The sequence below is a fragment of the Balaenoptera ricei genome, chromosome 9 (genome assembly GCF_028023285.1).
Source record: "Balaenoptera ricei isolate mBalRic1 chromosome 9, mBalRic1.hap2, whole genome shotgun sequence".
NCBI classification, from domain to species: Eukaryota; Metazoa; Chordata; class Mammalia; order Artiodactyla; family Balaenopteridae; genus Balaenoptera; species Balaenoptera ricei.
Genome location: NC_082647.1, coordinates 56,950,498 through 56,970,050, shown reverse-complemented (window position 1 = coordinate 56,970,050; position 19,553 = coordinate 56,950,498). Strand labels below are relative to the sequence as shown.

The 19,553-nt window shown below is 35.0% G+C and overlaps 1 protein-coding gene across 4 annotated transcripts in view; it reads right to left on the bottom strand.

Annotated features, from left to right (window-relative positions):
* The window catches only part of ANKIB1 (ankyrin repeat and IBR domain containing 1), a 138,486-nt gene that overhangs the window by 22,622 nt on the left and 96,311 nt on the right, over positions 1-19,553 (bottom strand). For all 4 annotated transcript variants that reach the window (XM_059933813.1, XM_059933814.1, XM_059933815.1 and 1 more), the window contains 5 exons: positions 19,269-19,477; positions 18,001-18,089; positions 13,413-13,557; positions 11,590-11,756; positions 6,017-6,105 (listed from right to left, as the gene is read on the bottom strand). In XM_059933813.1, the coding sequence (XP_059789796.1) occupies positions 6,017-6,105; positions 11,590-11,756; positions 13,413-13,557; positions 18,001-18,089; positions 19,269-19,477 (699 nt within the window). The remainder of the gene's footprint in view (positions 1-6,016; positions 6,106-11,589; positions 11,757-13,412; positions 13,558-18,000; positions 18,090-19,268; positions 19,478-19,553) is intronic.

The following is a 19,553-nucleotide window of genomic DNA, read 5'->3' as shown; positions in this document are numbered from 1 at the left end:
TCTCCTGTCCTGTTAAATGATATGATCATCTACCCAGAATCAATCCAGGAAGAGCATGATCTTGGACACCTTCCTCTTTCCCTCATCTACTGTGTCCCATTGATTCTATCTCTTCCTCTTTCATATCCATCTCTTCTCCATTCCCACTTCTTATTGCTTTAGCTAGGATCCTCCACACCTTCTTCCCACACAATTAAAACACAGAAACCAACCTACCTCCCAGATCCTTCTCCCCCCACCCTCACAACCCACACTATATTGCCTCTATAAAGTGATCTTTTAAAAATACAAATCTTTAAATCTTCTAATTGTTCTCCACTGACTACAAGATAAAATCAAACTGTTTTAGCAAAGAATACAAAGCCCTTCATGATTTGGCCACTAACTACCTGGTAAGGTCCTCCCACCCTCTATCCCCACACCAACCTTATACTCTTCATCATCTTAAACTCTGTTTATTCTACGTTAATTTGAGATCTGCACTCTTAAAGAATGCCAGCGTTTTTAAAGACTCTAACTTTTACATTTTATGTTCTATAAATCTCCACCACCACCCATGCAGAGATTTAGGAGCTGGAGAGAGTGGTAGACACATAATTTAAAAATTATTTTTTCCTGCAAGAATGACAGTAATGAAGTTTGTTTTCTAACTTCAAGTACATAGGGAAGTTCTACCTTTTCTTTACTGAAAGAGATGTCTGAAAATCAGTTTGAAATCCTTGAGAGTAGTCCATTCAGTTAAGACCCTCATTATATGCAGATATTCTAGGAAGGGTTGGGTAAGAGGTTAGTCCTACTGTTGAAAGCAGGGGAGAAATCAGAAGTTTTGAAGTTTAAAAGAAAAAGTTACTCAACCCCCAGATTTAAATCCCTGGAGAGGAAAGGCGACAAAGGTTTGGGCTGTCTGACCCCTGGGAACTGGCTCTGCATATGAACTGGAAGAGATGAGCACCAGCAACAGCCCTCTGATGGAGCCTAGCAGTGGAGTGGAGGCAGGGGGTGTCTTGCTGCAAGGAACCCTGGGTGCCTACCGACTTCAGTTTGTGTCAACAACAGAACAGCAGCTACTGCTGGACTGTAAAGCACTGGTTTTCAATTCCACACAGCAGAGAGAAACAATAGCAGCAACGAACTGCTCAGACTCCACTCCATTTCTAAGGCCACTTGGTAGAAGATGGTTTGATTAGGGTGTTGGTGCAGAGAATGCTCAGATAATTTGGTGGAGAACAGGAGTTTCAGAAGGAACGTACTATACTTAATGGCTATGAAGGTCAGCTGTGAAGGTAATGCTGTTTACAAAGGGTATTGCTATAAAACCTAATCACTAAGTACAGTGTCTAATTTTTGTTTAAAGTAGTGGCCTTTCTCCTCCCTTTAGCATCAACATTATTTTTAGCTCAGAGGCTCCAACATATTCTTATGACCTTTATTGTCCATTGTTATAATAAATAAAGCACAAAGCCATTAAAACAAAGCAGCTGTGTGGCCTGCAACATTAACAGTTTTTTTCTCCTACCCTTGGAGAGAATGCTAGTTTCAGACTGCATTCTAGAGGATTACATGAAGTAAATCATGTTCAGAAAATAACCAACTATTAGTACAAGAAAAACTTGAACTGGAAGAAATGCCTTTACTACCTGTGCTCTGAACATGCTCATTTCATTACATACTTTTCTCAATACCTGCAATACCCAAACTCCCTTCAATCTACCTGGTCAGTCTTCTCCATCCCTACTGACTTCCAAACTCTTCACTTCAGTTGCATGTTTAATATAGCTTGATCTTCTTTCCTTAATAATCTAGTGTGCTTTTAGGTCTCTTTGTAAGAAAAATTAACTTCATTTAATCAAGTATTACAGTATAAAAATCTAAGATCTATTAGTAGAATCAACATGTGCTCAAGTGAAAAGAAAGTTGTTTTTAAAGACTGAATTCTTAAAAGACTACTGAATTTCATTCAATAACCATTACTGAGTATGTACTATGAAAAAAACTGGTCTTAAATTTTTATAAATTAATTATCATTTCACAGAAAATATAATCATTCCTGCTTCTTGCTCTGATTAACTGCAACAGAGGCAGTTTCAGTACTGAAAAACAGTATTTCAATCTTCATATGGAATTAATTCTTTCAACTGAGCTCAGTATATTTTCTAATATTTTTCTCATCAATTAGATTTTGTCACTCCTTTTAAGTCTCATAACTCAAAGACTTTGGAAAACTAGGAATAAGGGAGAAAATGATCTCATGCATCTCCAAGTTTGGTTGAAAATTCTTACGCCAAAGATATGTGACCATGACCCAAATTAATAGGTAAACCCAATACAGCATTAAATCATACTTTTCTTTTTTGGAGTATTATTTTTGTATATTTAACAGTGATGTTCTACTTAAGTATTACGGTGGCCTATTATTGTTTGCTTTAAGCCTTACCCTAAATTTCATAAACTTAAAAGTGGCCATTAATAGTCTACTGGTTACCACCAACTTTCACTGTGGTGATCACACATCAGTACAGTGAGACAACTTTTTCTCAGCAATGGGGAATTTTCTCTGCAGTCTTGGCTTTGGCTCCCTTTGCAGTGGACCACTTGTGGGTGTCCTGGGTCTCTTGCCTCCTATCCAATTTTCTAAAGTTCCTCCATCTTTCTGAATTAAAATCCTATTTGGGACTCTTTGAGGACTATCTTCAGTTTTTACTTGCGGTCTCCCTATCTCTGGCCACCAGAGGTAACCACGTATACACTGTGTACACCAGTTTCTAGTTCTTCTATTTCTCTTCTCTCTTCATTATCAGGATCATTATCTTATGCAAGGACAATCTGTCACAGTCCCTCCAAAAATCTGTACTGACTAGCCAGGTCATTCTCCCTCTTCTTCTCTAATAAGACTTATTTGTGAATATGGAATGATTGATCCAATTTTACATTGGCAAGGGATAACTAAAAATAGTCACCCATTTCAAAATACTTGCTCTATATCTCAAATCACATACTTCTGGTCATTTTCTACTCAAGAATTAAATACTATACTGTACTAATTACTTCTTGTGGAGCATTAACTCTTTTAGGCAACTGGCAAGTACACTAGATTAATAACTTAATAAAATGAAAAGTTATCTTCTTACTTCTCCTGTAAACACCTTTCCTCTCCCATCTGTATTGCCTGTCTTGTTTAAGCCCTTATATTCTCTCACCTGGACATTATGAAGTTGTCTCAGAAACAGCTTTCTTACCTAGTACCTCAATAGTCCCTAATTTATCATCCACACTTCCACCTGAATGATTTTTCTAAGCAAACATCTTCAGTTATCACTTTCCTACTCAAAACTCCTTTTTGGTGTCTCAGGATAAAGTCAGACCTCCCAGCATTACATATAACCCCCACCCCTGCACATGCAGTCTCATCTCTCACTGCACCTTTGCACTGGTTGAACTGAATTATTTGCAGTCCTTGAATATGCCGTGGTATTTCACAGCCCTATTTTACCATGAGCCTAGAATGCCCTTCCTATTCTGGTCTGTGTGAAGAACATCTATCAGTTTTCAATACACGGCTTATGTATCAATTATTTTATAAAGCTTTGCTTACCTCTTTCCTAGATGATCTCCTAACTAATCTGCTCCTTTGTCCTTCCCCTCCCTCACAATGTATCACAGGTATACTGTTCTCTCACACCATCTTTACACTTATTTTTCTGAGTTTTGTACATACCTGTCTCCATCTCTAAAATGTAAATTTCAAGAGCATAGAGGGCATCTTATTTCTGTATTCTAACATAAAACAGCACTAAATAAATGCTAAAGACATAATGAAGATACTATTTAAAAGCAACAAGATACTCCTAAGTTTTCTCAGCATTTTTTCTGAGCTGGAGACAAGCACTTCTAAAAGCCACTGGATATCTCCACACATATGTCCTGCAAGTACCTCAGGTGCAAAATGCCCACAACAAAATTCATTATTTTCCCCTGAAAGTTACTCCTTTACCTGAATTTCCTAAGTTCACCAATGACATCATGATCTACCCTGTGACCCAAACTAAAAATTCACCTTCCTACTTCTGACCTAACTCTCCTTTAGTCTACCCTTCCTAGTTATCAGTTATCTTGATAAAAATATCTTTAACAATGCCACTTCCCTATTCAAAAAATGCATTCTCTGGCTTATTCTGTTAATAGGAGAAATTCAGACAATTTGGCAAGAACCCTCACAATCTGGCAACACCTACCTTTCCAGCCTCATCTCTCGCAAATTTCTCCCATGGACCTTAATTTTAAACTCCACAGAATGTATAAAGAAATGCAGGTAGGTGGGCAATAGCAAGCCATCTCTAATAGAAATATAGATGTTTCTAGGTGTCAGAAGCAGGAGAAGAAAACAAAATCCAGTCGTCTTGTCATGTTTAAAGGTGTTGCAGGGTAATGGTATTAATCTCTTTACGGAACTCACACACAGACATACCCATACACAGATGGAGGATAGGGCTAATGGGTGGGTATCCAGAGAGCAATGGCAAGCTCTATCTGGTATTCAAGAGACAGATACAATGAACCTGGGGAACAAGAACAATCTCTACAAATCTTTTTGATTTGGGAAGCAGGTACTCAAAAAATATTTGTTGACTGAATGATGAATGTCCAGGACAGAAATGATTAATCAGCCCTCACTAAAAAGTATCCTAAAATTATCCACTTCCCTTTGCTCCCATTTAAAGGACATGAGCCTTCTTATCATGTGAAAGGGATCGCCCTCATTGTCAACTAATAAACTGGTATTCTGGTTTACCTAAGTAGTGTCTTTTCCATGGATCTGAATAACCCCAAGTCAGTGCACAAAATCGATACTGTGAATATAAACTGCTGAGAACAATCTCTCGGGCAATGGTATATTGCCCAATATAATACAAGCCTTTAGGGACTCATGGCTGCCAGCCAGTCTCTCCCAGTGTCACTTCAGCTGCTGACATTACCCACCACATCTCTGCTTCTGTGGATATGCTGAAACCCAACTCGTATCTTGCTGCTGTCAGGAAGATTCCTTAACATCCTCTGTCCCCAACCTGAGTTAGTTGTTTCTGTTTTTGTATTCTCATATTTATCCAACTGTGTTAGTTAACATATGATACTGTAATTATCTGACTGCTTCCCTTCTAGCCTCTGTACTCTTTGAAGGCTGCCATCATCTTTATTATGTGTTTTGCTCATAATAAGTGTAGATGAAGTGTGTGAATTCTTAATCCTCATCTACAATACTTCAAACTAACTCCATTATTTAAAACATTAAAAACCACCAAATTAGTTTTCATTTATATTAATTTTATGACAGTTGTCATAAAATATTTACTTCAGGAGGTGAGACATTATGGCAAAGCAGATATATTTACTTGTCAAACATGGGTATTGCTATTAGGAAGGCTAATTCAAACCCATTCTGTTTCCCCTGTGTCACTCAATCCAATCTGTTAGCTTCCTATCTGTACAATGGGACAACTAGCATCAATCTCATAGCATTTGTGTGAGGGTTACCTCTGTTAGAGGTAATATATTTATAGACATCTCAGTAAAAATTAGTTATAGACATGGCATTTAACGTAAGTAAATCTACAGAACCACATAATAGCAAGAAATTAACTTGCCTTATCCTCCACTGTAAGCTTCCAGGGAAATAAGAAGCTTCCTCTCAGTACAGATCATACATTTCTTCTCATGAAGTACAGAAAAGCTAGTTAGCCCACCCCAGGATAAAAGGGAAGGACTATAGGAGCAGAACTTAAATGTGACCCCTGTTTACCCTGGAGTCCTAATAAGTCCGTTAGAAACATGGAAGCTGTCTATGCTTTCCCCGCTGAGATCTCCAAAAGGATGTTGGTTAGAGGGGTTAAAAAGGCGAGCTCTCGCATTAACAAACTTGAAAACTTAAAACTTCATTTTTAAATGAAGACTCTAAGAAATAAAACCACGTTATCTTTTGAATGCTATTATAAAATATGTAGCTGTCTAAAATTCCTCTTACGTTCTTCTGGTTTCATTTCAGTTATTTTTTGTAGCCAATTTTTCCATGTTTGGCAGTCACAAGGCTCATGGGCTTCACCAAGGCACTCCCTAAAGAGGAAAACATGGAAAAGGCAATTTAAAAATATCCTTCATCAACATCAAGGTAAAACAACAGGTGGGAAGTACTGTTCCAAATGTAAAGTTGAGAACACTGAGGCACAGTGACTACTGAGAGATGAAGCCTTTCAATAGAGGAACTGGAAGCATGATTCTAAAGCTCAATACCACTAGGCCAGATTTTCTTTCATCAGTACATTTATTCACACATTTAAAAAAGTTCCAAATAGATTACCTAATATTTATAATTTAGTCTCTCATGCCTTAAGAGCTGTAAAGTATTTTTTATCAGTTGGGTTCTGTCTCAGTAATAGTTTAAATTCTTGCAATTCAATGGGTGTTCCCCTGGCCAGCAGCATTTCCATTACTCACGAGCTTGTTAAACATGCAGAAGTGCAGGCCCCATGAGACCTACTGATTAGAATCTGCATTTTATCAAAATCACCATATGACCCTTCTGCATTTTAAAGTTTGGGAAGTACTATTTTACATCACATTCTTGTGATTACTTTTACCTCTGAATCTCCAAGTAACAGCAAGGGCAATCTAACTTACTTTCAAGTTTGATAAATTCCAATTTTCTGTCTTATTGGAATTTGGCAAATTTTGATTTAAATAATTAAAACTGTATCAATTTATCATTTGTAACTTAATTATATATTCTTTCTATAGGTATATAAAAGTCAAACATTAGGGACTTCCCTGGGGGTCCAGTGGCTAAGACTCTGCGCTCCCAATGCAGGGGGCCCAGGTTCGATCCCTGGTCAGGGAACTAGATCCCACATGCCACAGCTAAAAGATCCCTTATGCCGCAACTACGGATCCCGCATGCTGCAACTAAGATGCAGCACGGCCAAATAAATAAATAAATAAATAAATAAATAAAATTTAAAAAGTCAAACAAAAATGACTTAGAGCCTTTACGAATTATTTAATTCAATATGACATTATAGTCTGTAGCACAAAGCTAATCATTCTAGTTAATAACAAAACATCATTTTGAGCAAAGAAAAACCCAATCTATGGGTGCCATCATCATCACATCATCATCACCAGTCTCATTTTAAACAAAGATCTTTTCTTTTTTTTAATTTTTTTTTTTTCTTGGCCAAGAGGCATGTAGGATCTTAGTTCCTGGACCAGGGATGGAACCCGCGCCCCCTACAGTGGAAGCACAGCGTTTTAACCAATGGACCGCCAGGGAAATCTCTAAACAAAGATCTTGTTTACAAAGTTTAAGTTAAAAAGACATGCAAACTGACAGGTAGAGTCTTAACTAACTATGAGGTAACATTTCACTATATTAAGAATGTATCAATTCTACTTCATACCCATTAGGATGGCTACTATTTTTGAAAAACAAAAGAAAATAACAAGTGTTAGGAAGGATGTGGAAAAACTGGAACCCTTGAGCATGGCTGGTAGGAATGTAAAATGATGCAGCTGTTATGAAAAACACTTTGGTAGTTCCTCAAATAGTTTCAACAGAATTGAAAACAAGGACTCAAACTTTTACGCCCATGTTCATAACAGCATTATTCACAACAGCCAAAAAATGGCAACAACTCAACTGTTCATCATTGACATATGAATGGATAAACAAAATGTGGTATATACACTCAATGGAATATTAGCCATAAAAAGGAATGAACTTCTGATACATGCTATAACATGTAATGAATTTTGAAGACATTAGGCTAAGTGAGATAAGCCAGACACAAAAGGACAAATATTGCATGACTCCACTTATATTAAATATCTAGAATAGGGAAACTCATAGAGACAAAGTAGAATAATGGTTACCAGCAGCTGAGGTTGGGGAGGGAGGATGGGCAGTTATTGCTTAATGGTTGTGGAGTTTTTGTTTGGGATGATAATAATGTTCTAAAATGGATAGGGGTGATGGTTGCACAACACTGTTAATGTACTTAATGCCATTGAATTGTATACCTAAAAAATCACTAAATACCTGGAAAGAATAATTTAATTTTCTTAAATTTCTGACTCATTACCAAATCTGGCATTTGGGAAATCTTTTCCATAACTGTGGTTTTATACAGCTCCTTAGTAACTTAGTGATAATTTAATAGACATTTAAAAAATATTGCGTTGATTAAAAGTAGAAGTAGACAGCATCCACAAAGTAGATCTTTCAAAGTAGATCTTTGAAAACTAACACATCAGAGAAAATAAGCCTGAACTTCTCCAAAGTACAGTACAGTGATGACAACTTTATCAGATGTAATAGGTGACTGATAATCTGGATTATGCCATGTGTAGGAAGACAGAGTATTCTGATAGAAATAATGAAGATACTGGAATGTTCTACAGATACTGGAAAACTAACTTCCTGAAGAAAGTTTTAACCAAGACACCAATGACTGGTAGCAAATACTCTGACAGACAAACTGTAATTACACAGGATAGTGGGAGAAAGCATTCTAGGTTCAGTTATTAAGGGCACAGAACTTGTTGGTGAACAAGTTATAACAGAAAGGGTTATCCTGTGGTGGGAAGGAAAATGCCTACTCCTACCTTCCCTCCCAACAATGACTATATTCAGTTCTATCCAAGCAGACATCTCTTGGGGATAGCTCTCAACTGATTCTGTCACATGTAGTTCTTAAAAAGAAGAAACTGTTATTGGCATTTCTTGAGGTTTTTGCAATCATTTTTAGAAAATATTTTTGAACTTTTGGGGGAAAGAAAGAAGCAAACCCTGAATCACATGCTTTTATTTTATAAAGATCTCTCTTGCAAAGCTTCCTTTTGCATGAAGCAGACTTTCTTTCTCTTTGTAACAGTAGATAAGTAAGGGCAGCAGAATTCTACTTAAAATTTCCTTTTTTTCTTAGAATTTCTGATTATAGGCAAAGCTTTTATACTACATGAATATGAGTAGGAAGCTATGTAAAAACAAAAATTGCAAATTAATGCTTAGAGAGGTAAAGCAATGTAAAAATCCTAGAATATACATATATCATATACCTACATATATCAATCCTATAGCTTAACGAATTTCAAAACTGAAAGGTAACAAAGTTAAGTCCTGAATTGCTATGCCAGAAAATGATGATACTATTTGCTAAGTTATCTACCACCCTTATAATAGGAGAAGGAGTAAATATTTACCAAATGTGATCTTAAATACATGTGGTCATCCCCAGATCCCCTAAACTGGGATAAAATTCCAAGTAGGGCCTGTGATCCTGGCATATAGTTTCCAATGGATACTGAGTATAACCAGCCTGATATTTTGGGGTGTGAGAAAGAGTAAGCTGATATATTTTCTCCAAACACTAGACTAGAAAGGTACAGCTTATAGCATCATATATGTTTATTGGCATATACAGCTTTTAGAATCTAATCTGCCTTGGTAGGTTTTTCCATTAGTTTCCATATTTTCAGTCAAACCAAACTTACTACTTGCAGCATACAAAGAGAGGTGGGGAAGAATACAAGAAAGTAAAAGCTAATCTACAGTGAAAACTAATAAAAGCTAGGTCACAGAAAACACAGAGTTTAAGAAGACAATGCCAATCACAGATTTTTCTTTTCCTTTCAAAACTTTATTATCCTCAGATCTTAGCAAATGTTATCATCTTCTTAATCTTCTAAACATTTTACTAATCTATGTTTTCCATTTTTGTAGCCTCTCCACCAATCCTCTTAATCAGCTTTTTTCATCCAGAGGTGCTTACATGAACCAGAGGGCTCAGAAAATGATTTTCTGAAGGATAGTACATAATTAGTACCATTCTAGATGGGGTGCTTTAGGGCACTAGAGCTTAAGTTTCTCAAGAAACTAACTTCAAAGAAGAAGCTCCTTTATTTTCTTCTTTTAATATTCTTACTTTATAATAAAGTAGATTCACATTAATCTAAGGACAATTTATATGCAAACAATTAAGCTTGTGTGTATTCAATAACTCACTTCTCATTTCTGTTGCTGGATCCTTATCTCTTCTGGTGGGATAGTGAGGTGGAATTAGGACTCAACCATCGAACAGTAAAACACGTAAAACTAAAAATTAGGAATTTGCTTTTTAAATGTTTTGAAAAATTATCTTAAGGCATGTGGATATAATCTATTATTCAGTATTTTGTTGCTATTTTACTTGCTGAACCTGATTTAGCCATGAAAGTAGTAAATGTGGTTTTCCTTTCATTAATCACTATATTCAAGCACTTAGCCAGAAGCCTCGCAAGCTTTTTCTGTAAAGGGCCAGATAGTAAATATCTTGGGTTTTGCAGGCCATATGGTCTCTGTCACAACTACTCGATGCTGTCATAGCCTGAAAACAGCCACAGACAATAGGTAAACAAACTGGCATGAGTGGGTGTGGCTGTGTTCTAATAAAACTTTATTTTTAAAAATTGGTGCAGACACTACTTTGCTGACACCTGACCTAGAATTCAGTGCTATATATAGGTTGGCAGTTCAAGAAATATTTTTAGCTAATGATAATGATGATGAGGTTAAGAAATAGACCTTTCACGGTAGGGATATTTCCATAACTGCCTTTTTACTATCTAGCAGTGCTACAGTTTGATTTTGGTTTCTGATAAGCATACAAGTAAAGATTAGAGTTTTATATCTGCCTCAAGTACAATATTTCCTTGCATATGTGATAAATCTGGAAATGAGCAAAAAGCATAACAAATACTATTTCTTCTTCTGATCACTTAATTAACTAAAACAAAAAAGTTATTATAATTGAATAAAGTATAACGCTGATGTCAGACAAACATACAGTCAAGAGACTATACATAGTTACATGGCCTATCCGTTACTGATTTATCATCAGTTCATACTTAACTGAGTATTTATCAGGCACTAGAAATTAAATAAAACATAAGACACAAACTGGTTCCTAACTGGGACTGTGCATTAGAATCACATAAGAGCTTTTTTTTTTTTTTGGAGCCCCACTCCAAAATCCACTAAATCAAAATATCTCTTGTTAGGGTCTAGAATGCAAATTTGGAAAAGCTGTCTTAATACTAAATTCTGGGCATGCCTGGTTAAGAATCACTGCTAGAGACTTCTACTTTGAGAAACGGTGTTAAACTCTAAACATTTTCTAATCTATGGTGAGTAATTTGGTACTAAAGTTCAAGTGCATGGGCTCTAGCATCAAACAGAGCTGGGCTTTAATTCCATTTCTGCCAATTCCTAGCTGCATAACCCTGGGCAACTCCTCTGTGCCTAAATTTCCGTATCTGTAAAATGGGTATAATAATATCACTCTGTTCATAGCATTGTTAGGAGAATTCAATATCTGAAAATATTTGGCAAGGTGGCTGGCACACATCAAGCACACAATAAATGTAAACTATCACCACTCTTTATACATTTTTTAATGAATAAGAATATCAAAAAAACTACAATTTAAAGGCCTAATTCAAAGTATAAAGTCTCTTTAAAAACTGTCAGAAAGGTGATTAGGCTATTCCAACTTGTCTTTTACTGACCAGCAGAAGAGGTGTCCTTTTCCACAGTCCACAGCAGGGGCTCTGAGCAAGGGGAAGCTGAGTGTATCAGACCCAGATGTGTTTGACCCTTGTTTTGTTAGTCTGACTGCTCTTTCACAGCCTGGAGTAGGACACCATTTAATGGCAGGATTATTTTCAACAAAGGCCTGTTTAAACAGCAATAACAAAACATAACAAAACATTTTAACTCTCAATTCTAATAGAGAGTGTACCCCATATCAATTTATTTTAAAGCAAAAACAGAGTGACATAAAAAAACAAAGCGTAGTCAGTCTCAAGAAACACTTAAAATAGTATTGGGATATATAAAATAAGAAGGAAAAATGTGGCAGTTACCTTAGTAATGACATGACTTTTAAAATTTATGTTTTCTTTAATCTAAAAACCAAGTAGATGATGATAGAGTAAAAATGCAACTATTCATACAGAAAATGTGTAATTTAAAAATGTTTTCTCATACAATGTGCCACTTTTCTGATGGAAAATAATTTTTATAAATAGAATCTTGTGATTATTAGTTGCATCAGAACAGTAAAGTTCTAAATGGTACTCTAATAATACATAAAAATCAATATTATAAACATAGAATTACCATATGATCCAGCAATTCCACTTCTGCATATAAACCCCAAATAATTAAAAGCAGGAACTGGAATAGATATTTGTACACCCATGTTCATAGCAGCATTATTCACAGCAGTCAAAAGGCAGAAACAACCCAAATATCCATGGATGAATGAATGCATAAACAAAATGTGGTATATACATTATTGGACTATTATTCAACCTTAAAAAGAAAGGAAATTTTGATACATGCTACAACATGAATGAACCTTGAAGACATTATGCTAAGTGCAATAAACCAGACACATAAGGATAAATATTGTATGATTCTACTTATATAAGATGCCTAGAATAGTGAAAGACATAGAGACAGAAAGCAGAACAGTGGTTACCAGGGGCTGTGGGAAGAGGGAATGGGAAGTTAGTGTTCAATGGGAACAGAGTTTCAGTTTGGGATGATGAAAAAAATTCTAGACATGGAGAGTGGTGATGGTTGCACAACAATGTAAAAGTACTTAGTTCACTTAAAACTAGTTATAATGGTAAAGTTTATATGTATTTTGCCACAATAATAAAAAAAAATGTAAAAAAAAAGTCAATATTAAGATGCCTTCTATGTTAAAGAAACAGTAGGACTTCTTTTTTAAAAGTCCATGTATTAGGGTTTAGACCATAAAAAAATCTGAACAAGACAGTTAAAATGTAACTTTTAAGTCACACAAAGAAGATTTGCACACACTTCTGAATAACTCCTGAGTGAAAATAAAGAAGATGGGGAAAAAAAGATGAAATAAACATTATAATTTGCTTTATGAAACTATTACTTGAAATTAAAAAATCCATAAATTTTCAAGTTGATAGTCTTTATTTCTAAATATTTACACTGAGGAGTAAAAATATGTCTTCTGGAAAATTTAAAATAGTTACTATTTACTTTGAACATTATCTTGATCAATCATTTATAAAAGTTCAACATGCAAATCAATGAATTGTTTTGAGCGAGTTTTATTTTTTTTGTAAACTACTATTATGGCTTTTTGCTTTTACTTCTATCATGATTATAAAATAATGCTTTAGTTTAAAACTTTAATTTAGGCCACCATTCCTTTATGCAGTTTTTCTGACAAAGTCAGAGTCCATTACTTTGTTTTCAAAAATAAAACAAAAAAATTAAAATCTGTTATATAGGTTTAATAAAATTTAAATTTTGGAAATCACACAGATAATTGGCAGCATACCTTAATATCAAACTGTAGGTATCGTTTGTCCATCTCCTTAGAAACTACGCTTTCTATGATATCCACAGGAACAAGTTGGAAGCAATCATATGCAGGGCAGAAAATGTTGTGAGCTTCACCTTCTTGAATTTTCAGATTCAAAAACCTATTAAAAGTATCAATTGATAGAAAAAAGGCAAGGATATAATTTGCACATTCTAAGAATTTTTTCTTGATGCTGAATTTTCTGTTAGAGTATAATTAAAATATACCAATGAACAAACTGTGCAATATCAATTGTAATACATTAAAATTCATATAATTCACAAACACTGAACACTTATTACCTGCCCAACCATTCATTATATATATGTATGAATATTTATATACAGATCTATGTTTTATAATTTCTTTAACTTTGTTTGCTTTATCCTCTTTAAAAATTTGAAACAATATATTTATTTAACATTAAAAATAGAAATAAGTGGTTTAGAAAGGTCATATTCAATTCTCAATATTCTACACCTTTAAATTAAAGAGAGCAATGGTACAGAATTAAACCATAGATAATTCAAGAGATTTTTGAGGTGGCATTGGAATACAGCATAACTTTTTGAAGAAAAGGTTTTCTTCTTATATTTAATTTAGACAAATATTAAAATGAGTTTCATGTCCTATTCTAGGCACACTAGTTGAGGTAGTACAGAAAAGGCATCCTGGAAAGTGGCAGGAATCTAGCCCAAGGTGAATTAAGTGGTTAAAAGCAAGATTTTTAATTAGAGAATTCCAGGTCTGCCACCAACAAGTTATATGACCTTAAGCAATTCATTTAACTGTTCTGGGCCTCAATTTCACTATATGTAAAATGGAGATAACAATATATACTTCTCAGGGTTGTTATACAGATTATATGATATAATATATGTGAAATATTTACATGGTGCCTGGCATAGAATAAAGAATTCATAAATTTTAGTGAGGGTTTTATCATTAATATTTCCCATGGAAAAAGAAGAAATAAACTTAAAAAAATTTTTTTTATTTATTATTTTTGGCTGCGTTGGGTCTTTGTTGCCGCGCGTGGGTTTCCTCTAGTTGTGGCGAGCGGGGGCTACTCTTCGTTGCAGTGCACGGGCTTCTCATTGTGGTGGCTTCTCTTATTGCTGAGCATGGGCTCTAGGTGCACGGGCTTCAGTAGTTGTGGTACGTGGGCTCAGTAGTTGTGGCTCGCGGGCTCTAGAGCGCAGGCTCAGTAGTTGTGGTGCACAGGCTTAGGTGCTCCGCAGCATGTGGGATCTTCCCGGACCAGGGCTCGAACCCGCATCCCCTGCATTGGTAGGCGGATTCTTAACCACTGCGCCACCAGGGAAGCCCCGAAGAAACAAACTTTTGAAGTGTGAATTTCCCTTGCCTGAGGAGACATATCCAAAAAAATATTACTAAGACTGATGTCAAAGAGCTTACTGCCTATGCTTTCTTCTAGAAGTTTGTGGTTTCAGGTCTTACATTTAAGTCTTTAATCCATTTTGAATATATTTTTGTGCATGGTGTGAGAGAGTAGTCCAACTTGATTCTTTGTATGTGGCCGTCCAGTTTGCCCAGTACCATTTATTGAAGGGGTCATCTCTTCTCCATTGTATATTCTTGCCTCCTTTGTTGCAAATTAATTGCCCATATAAGTGTGGGTTCATTTTTGGGCTCTCTATTCTGTTCCATTGATCTGTGTCTGTTTTTGTGCCAGTACCATACTGTTTTGATAACTGCAGCTTTGTAGTAAAGTTTAAAATCAGGGAGTGTGACGACTCTAGCTTTGTTCTTCTTTCTCAAGATTGCTTTGGCTATGAAGGGTCTTTTGTATGTCCCTAAAAATTTTAGAATTATTTGTTCTAGTTATGTGAAAAATGTCCTCAATAATTTTTAAAAGTGTAAAGGGATGTTGAGACTAAAAGTTTGAGAACAGCTAACTGTAGAGTTCCTTTTTTCACATAGCAGGACTCTCTTCCTTTTAGCTATGAATAGGTTCCCTGTAAAGTTAGATATAATTTATCTTAATACTTATAGTCCCCTGTCAAAGTGCACAACGTACTTAGACATAGTTACTACATAATGATGTTTTTGAATTTTATGTATTCTAAATACATCAGAGCAGGTTTAACTATCTCTGGAGAATTAAATGACAGAACTGAGAAGACCTCATTGAAGAAAGGATCATCTCTCTGTGAGCCAGGCTACTAATTTTCAGCAACATAGAATTTCTCACTAAATTTAAAAGCAGAACATAGAGTTGATGAATGTTAGTAAAAGAGAGAAATCTGGGGCAAACTTTACCTATATTTTTATCTTGTAGGTCAGCTTCACAGATTATATCGTAAGTTCCCACTGTTTATTACCAAGCTTAGTAAGATGGTAATAACTAACATTTACTGAGTGGTTACTATATGCCAGGCCCTGTTCTAAGCATTTTCCATATATTAAGCCATTTAACAATAAACTGGCAACAATGCTATAAAGTACTCACCACTGTCACCATTTTATAGCTTAGGAAATTGAGGCACAGGGAGGTTACCACTTACCTAAATCAACGACTAATCAGTAGCAGGAAGGATATTCTAGGCTGGGTAGAAAATAGTAATTACCCTTTCATTTAAGCCCTTGGCATAGATGCTTCAAGGCATCTGTATGGACTGATGAGGTAAGGGGGTAGGGAAGAGTAAGATAAGTTAAGATGTTTTCAAAACTATCTAGGGACCTTTAAAAATTCTTCCTTGCTTCTTAGACTGAAGAGTTTTTCTATATGCCCATGAAAGGACTGCAATTAATTTTAAAATGGTTTTATTCACATACGAGTCACTCAATCTGGAACTTGTTTTACTGATGCTTGATTTGACAAGAACTACCTGGTAGGAGTGAGGAGGAGTATCCTAGGTAGGCTAATAAGGTACCATGGAAAACAATAATTAGATCTTTCAAATTTAAGTCTTACCATTAAGTATGGGAGATGGTTCCTGTGATAGGAGTTTGGTGAGGAAGGTCAAGGAAGTTCAAAAAAAATTCAAGTAAATCCCTTAGAGGGGCTCAATTTTCACAGAGAAATCAACATCAATAGTTAACAAACTTGGTAGAACCCAGATAATACTTCCTAATATAATACAGTTGACAATTTTAAGCTAAATAAAGTACTAAACCTGTGGAAGATTTTCTGTGCTCAGAACCAGCTCAAAGTTTGCTTTGTGTTGTGAGTTCTGACCTTTGCCAATTAATTTATCTGTATCAGCTGCACTGATTTGATCCTACCTAATTAGATTCAGAGTAGAGTCTAATCTATGTTTTAAAAAGAACAACCAGATATTCTTATTCTCATTTTTTTAAAAGCAGATTATTTTTCCCCTCCAAATAAATAATGTAAATATAATATACAAATCCATTTATACAAATATAAATACAAATATAATCTTCCCTTATATCCCAATTTGGAAAACAGATAAAGAAAATGTACTCAAAATGAAACCACAGTGACAGAAAGAAGATCAGTGGTTGCCTACAGATGGGAGGTGGAGGGTGGTGGTGGAAGGATAAGAGGGAGGAGGAAAGAGAAGGGTGGGAGGGATTTCAAGGAGAAATGAGGAAACTTTTGGGGGTAATGGATATATTCATTATCTTGATTGTCATAATGGTTTCATGGGTATATATGTATGTCAAAGCTTACTGAAATATTTATTTTGAATATGTGTTTTAGTGTATGCTATGCATACCACGACAAAGTTATTAAAAAAAAAAAACAGAAAATTTCCTCAGGTTCTTGCTCTCTCAGGCAACATGGTATTCCCTAGTTCCCTATACTTGGTTCCTAGTATTCTACGAAAAAGAATAGTTTGAAAACTTTTTCCTTAAATATTAGTGATATGCTTTGCTTAGGTCATCAATCATTAGATTTACGTGTCTCCAGAGATAACCTGATAACATATTGCTCATTATATTGATCTTCTTCATTCAGTTTATAAACCTCTCTCAAAAAGTACAACATTAGAGCAACATTAATGGATGGTGAGAAAGTATAAATCTTGGCAAGGTAATGGGAAGGAGAATAGAGATAAACATGAGAAGGAAAATAAAATTTCAATTTGTAATGTAGACCAACCATGCTTAGCAGAGACATCTACCTTTGAATTGATTAAAAAGGAATCTTAAGCATCCATATTCTTACAGATTTCCAAGGCTATCCGCTTGTCACGAAAAGTTCAGAGAAAGCATAAAAACAAATGCTTAAAGAATCTTGGGATATAAGAAACTGATTCTTGATATTGAGGTGCAGGCTTAAAATTTACAATAGATGAGAAAACTTATTTACCTACATCTGCTTTGTTCCCTAAAGTACCTTACATTAAGCAAAATAACCTTAATTACTAAATTAAATAATTTTACTAAATTAATAGATGGGAAGATGTCAAAATAAAAACAGAATTCTTCTTTAGTAGTAAAATATAACACATTTGAGTGTAACTCTGAAACCAATATAATCCATATCATTAAATATTGAAAGCAAGCAATTTTATTGCCAAATCAGAGTGCTATCATGCAGTAAGAAATACTAAGCTGCACATATACTCACGACTCCCAACATCCTCTACAAAAGTCATGTCCACAGGGCATATCCACTGGGTCTTCAAATACAGAAATACTGCACATACAAATGTCACACTGGAAGTGAAGAAGAAAAATGATTTAAACAAAGTCATACCTTGGAGATAGAACATCTCTTTGTTCATTAGCTTATGGCAAAAATACTAGCATAGTAATTATAAACAGTGTTTCAAAGTTATAAGGGAAATTAAAGTTAGTGTGCCTACCTTTGACTAAATAACAAATACCATGCTTATCTCATCATAAATTATTGTGGGATTTAAATGTTTTAATGCAAAAGTGAAATTCTTAAATTCCAAATGTATGTGTTAAATTAGTCAGCAACTATTTGTTTGGAAAAGGAAATACAAGAAACAAATCATTGCAATCTATTCAAGTCAAGATCAAATTGCTCCTTGCAAAATAACCACTTCAATATCATATCCTTCACCCTATACGCACCCCAGAAAATCTACAAAAACGGAGTAACTCTGTTTTTTTCAATACAGCAACTCAGGATATTCAGAGTAGCAATTTAAGGATTTCTACCCAGGGAACCATGCTACAAAACTGTGTATCTTCTAAACAATAACTACCTTTATAATGTTATAGATGTGAATTACAGAAGTAGGATTGTTTTCCAAGAAGGCCCAGATAAAATCTGGAGTGCATTCATATTTATAACATATTTTGTGTGGCTTAATCATTCAAGAAACATAAAAATTTCCTGTAACAGTACACCAGTGGTTTGCCAATTAAAAATGCACACAATGGCAGTACTGTTTCTCAATAAAAAACAAATATTTATTATGGAAATGTATCCAGATGACAAACTCCAGAAGTTTTATTGAAACAAATACATAATCATCAACATATGATAAATGTCTTCAGAAAAATATAAAAATATTTTCATATCTTTGGTTTCAGATGCCTATCACAAACTCAACTTTTAATATTTCAGTATGGTGTGCTCAAAATTTTAAGCAATTGGAGATTTTAAGTGAAAATATTGTAGATGGTTTTCCCAAATTCTTTTATGTTTTCTGTTTTAAAAGAGAAAAAGAAAGCCCTTTTGTTTTTCAATCTGTACTTCAGAGATCTCAAAAATAGCCTGTGATAATAAATACTTACCAAAGCATGAAATAATTGAACCCTTTAAGTAGGGTATAGGATTCAATTACAAGAATATGACTAGAGGTTCCATGAAACAATATTAAAACTAAAACTATGGGAAGTACACTGAATACTAAACCATACCAAACTGGTGTCCAAATCCCCAGGAGATAAACTTATTTCATCTGGAGAGGTGACGGAAGAGCGTGTAGTCCTTGGAGTTCTTGGAGAAGGGAGTGTGTCCCAGGCATTATACCCACTTGGTGGTGGAGTTGGCATTTGAACACCTGATCGTTGGCAGCAGTTCTCTGGGTTGGACATCCAAGCTTCAAGTAATTTCTCCCTGTCCCAATCTTTAAGAAAAATAGAATGGATATCTCTCAAATAACAGAGAAAATATGGTGATGTTTTAAGAGCTTCATAATAACA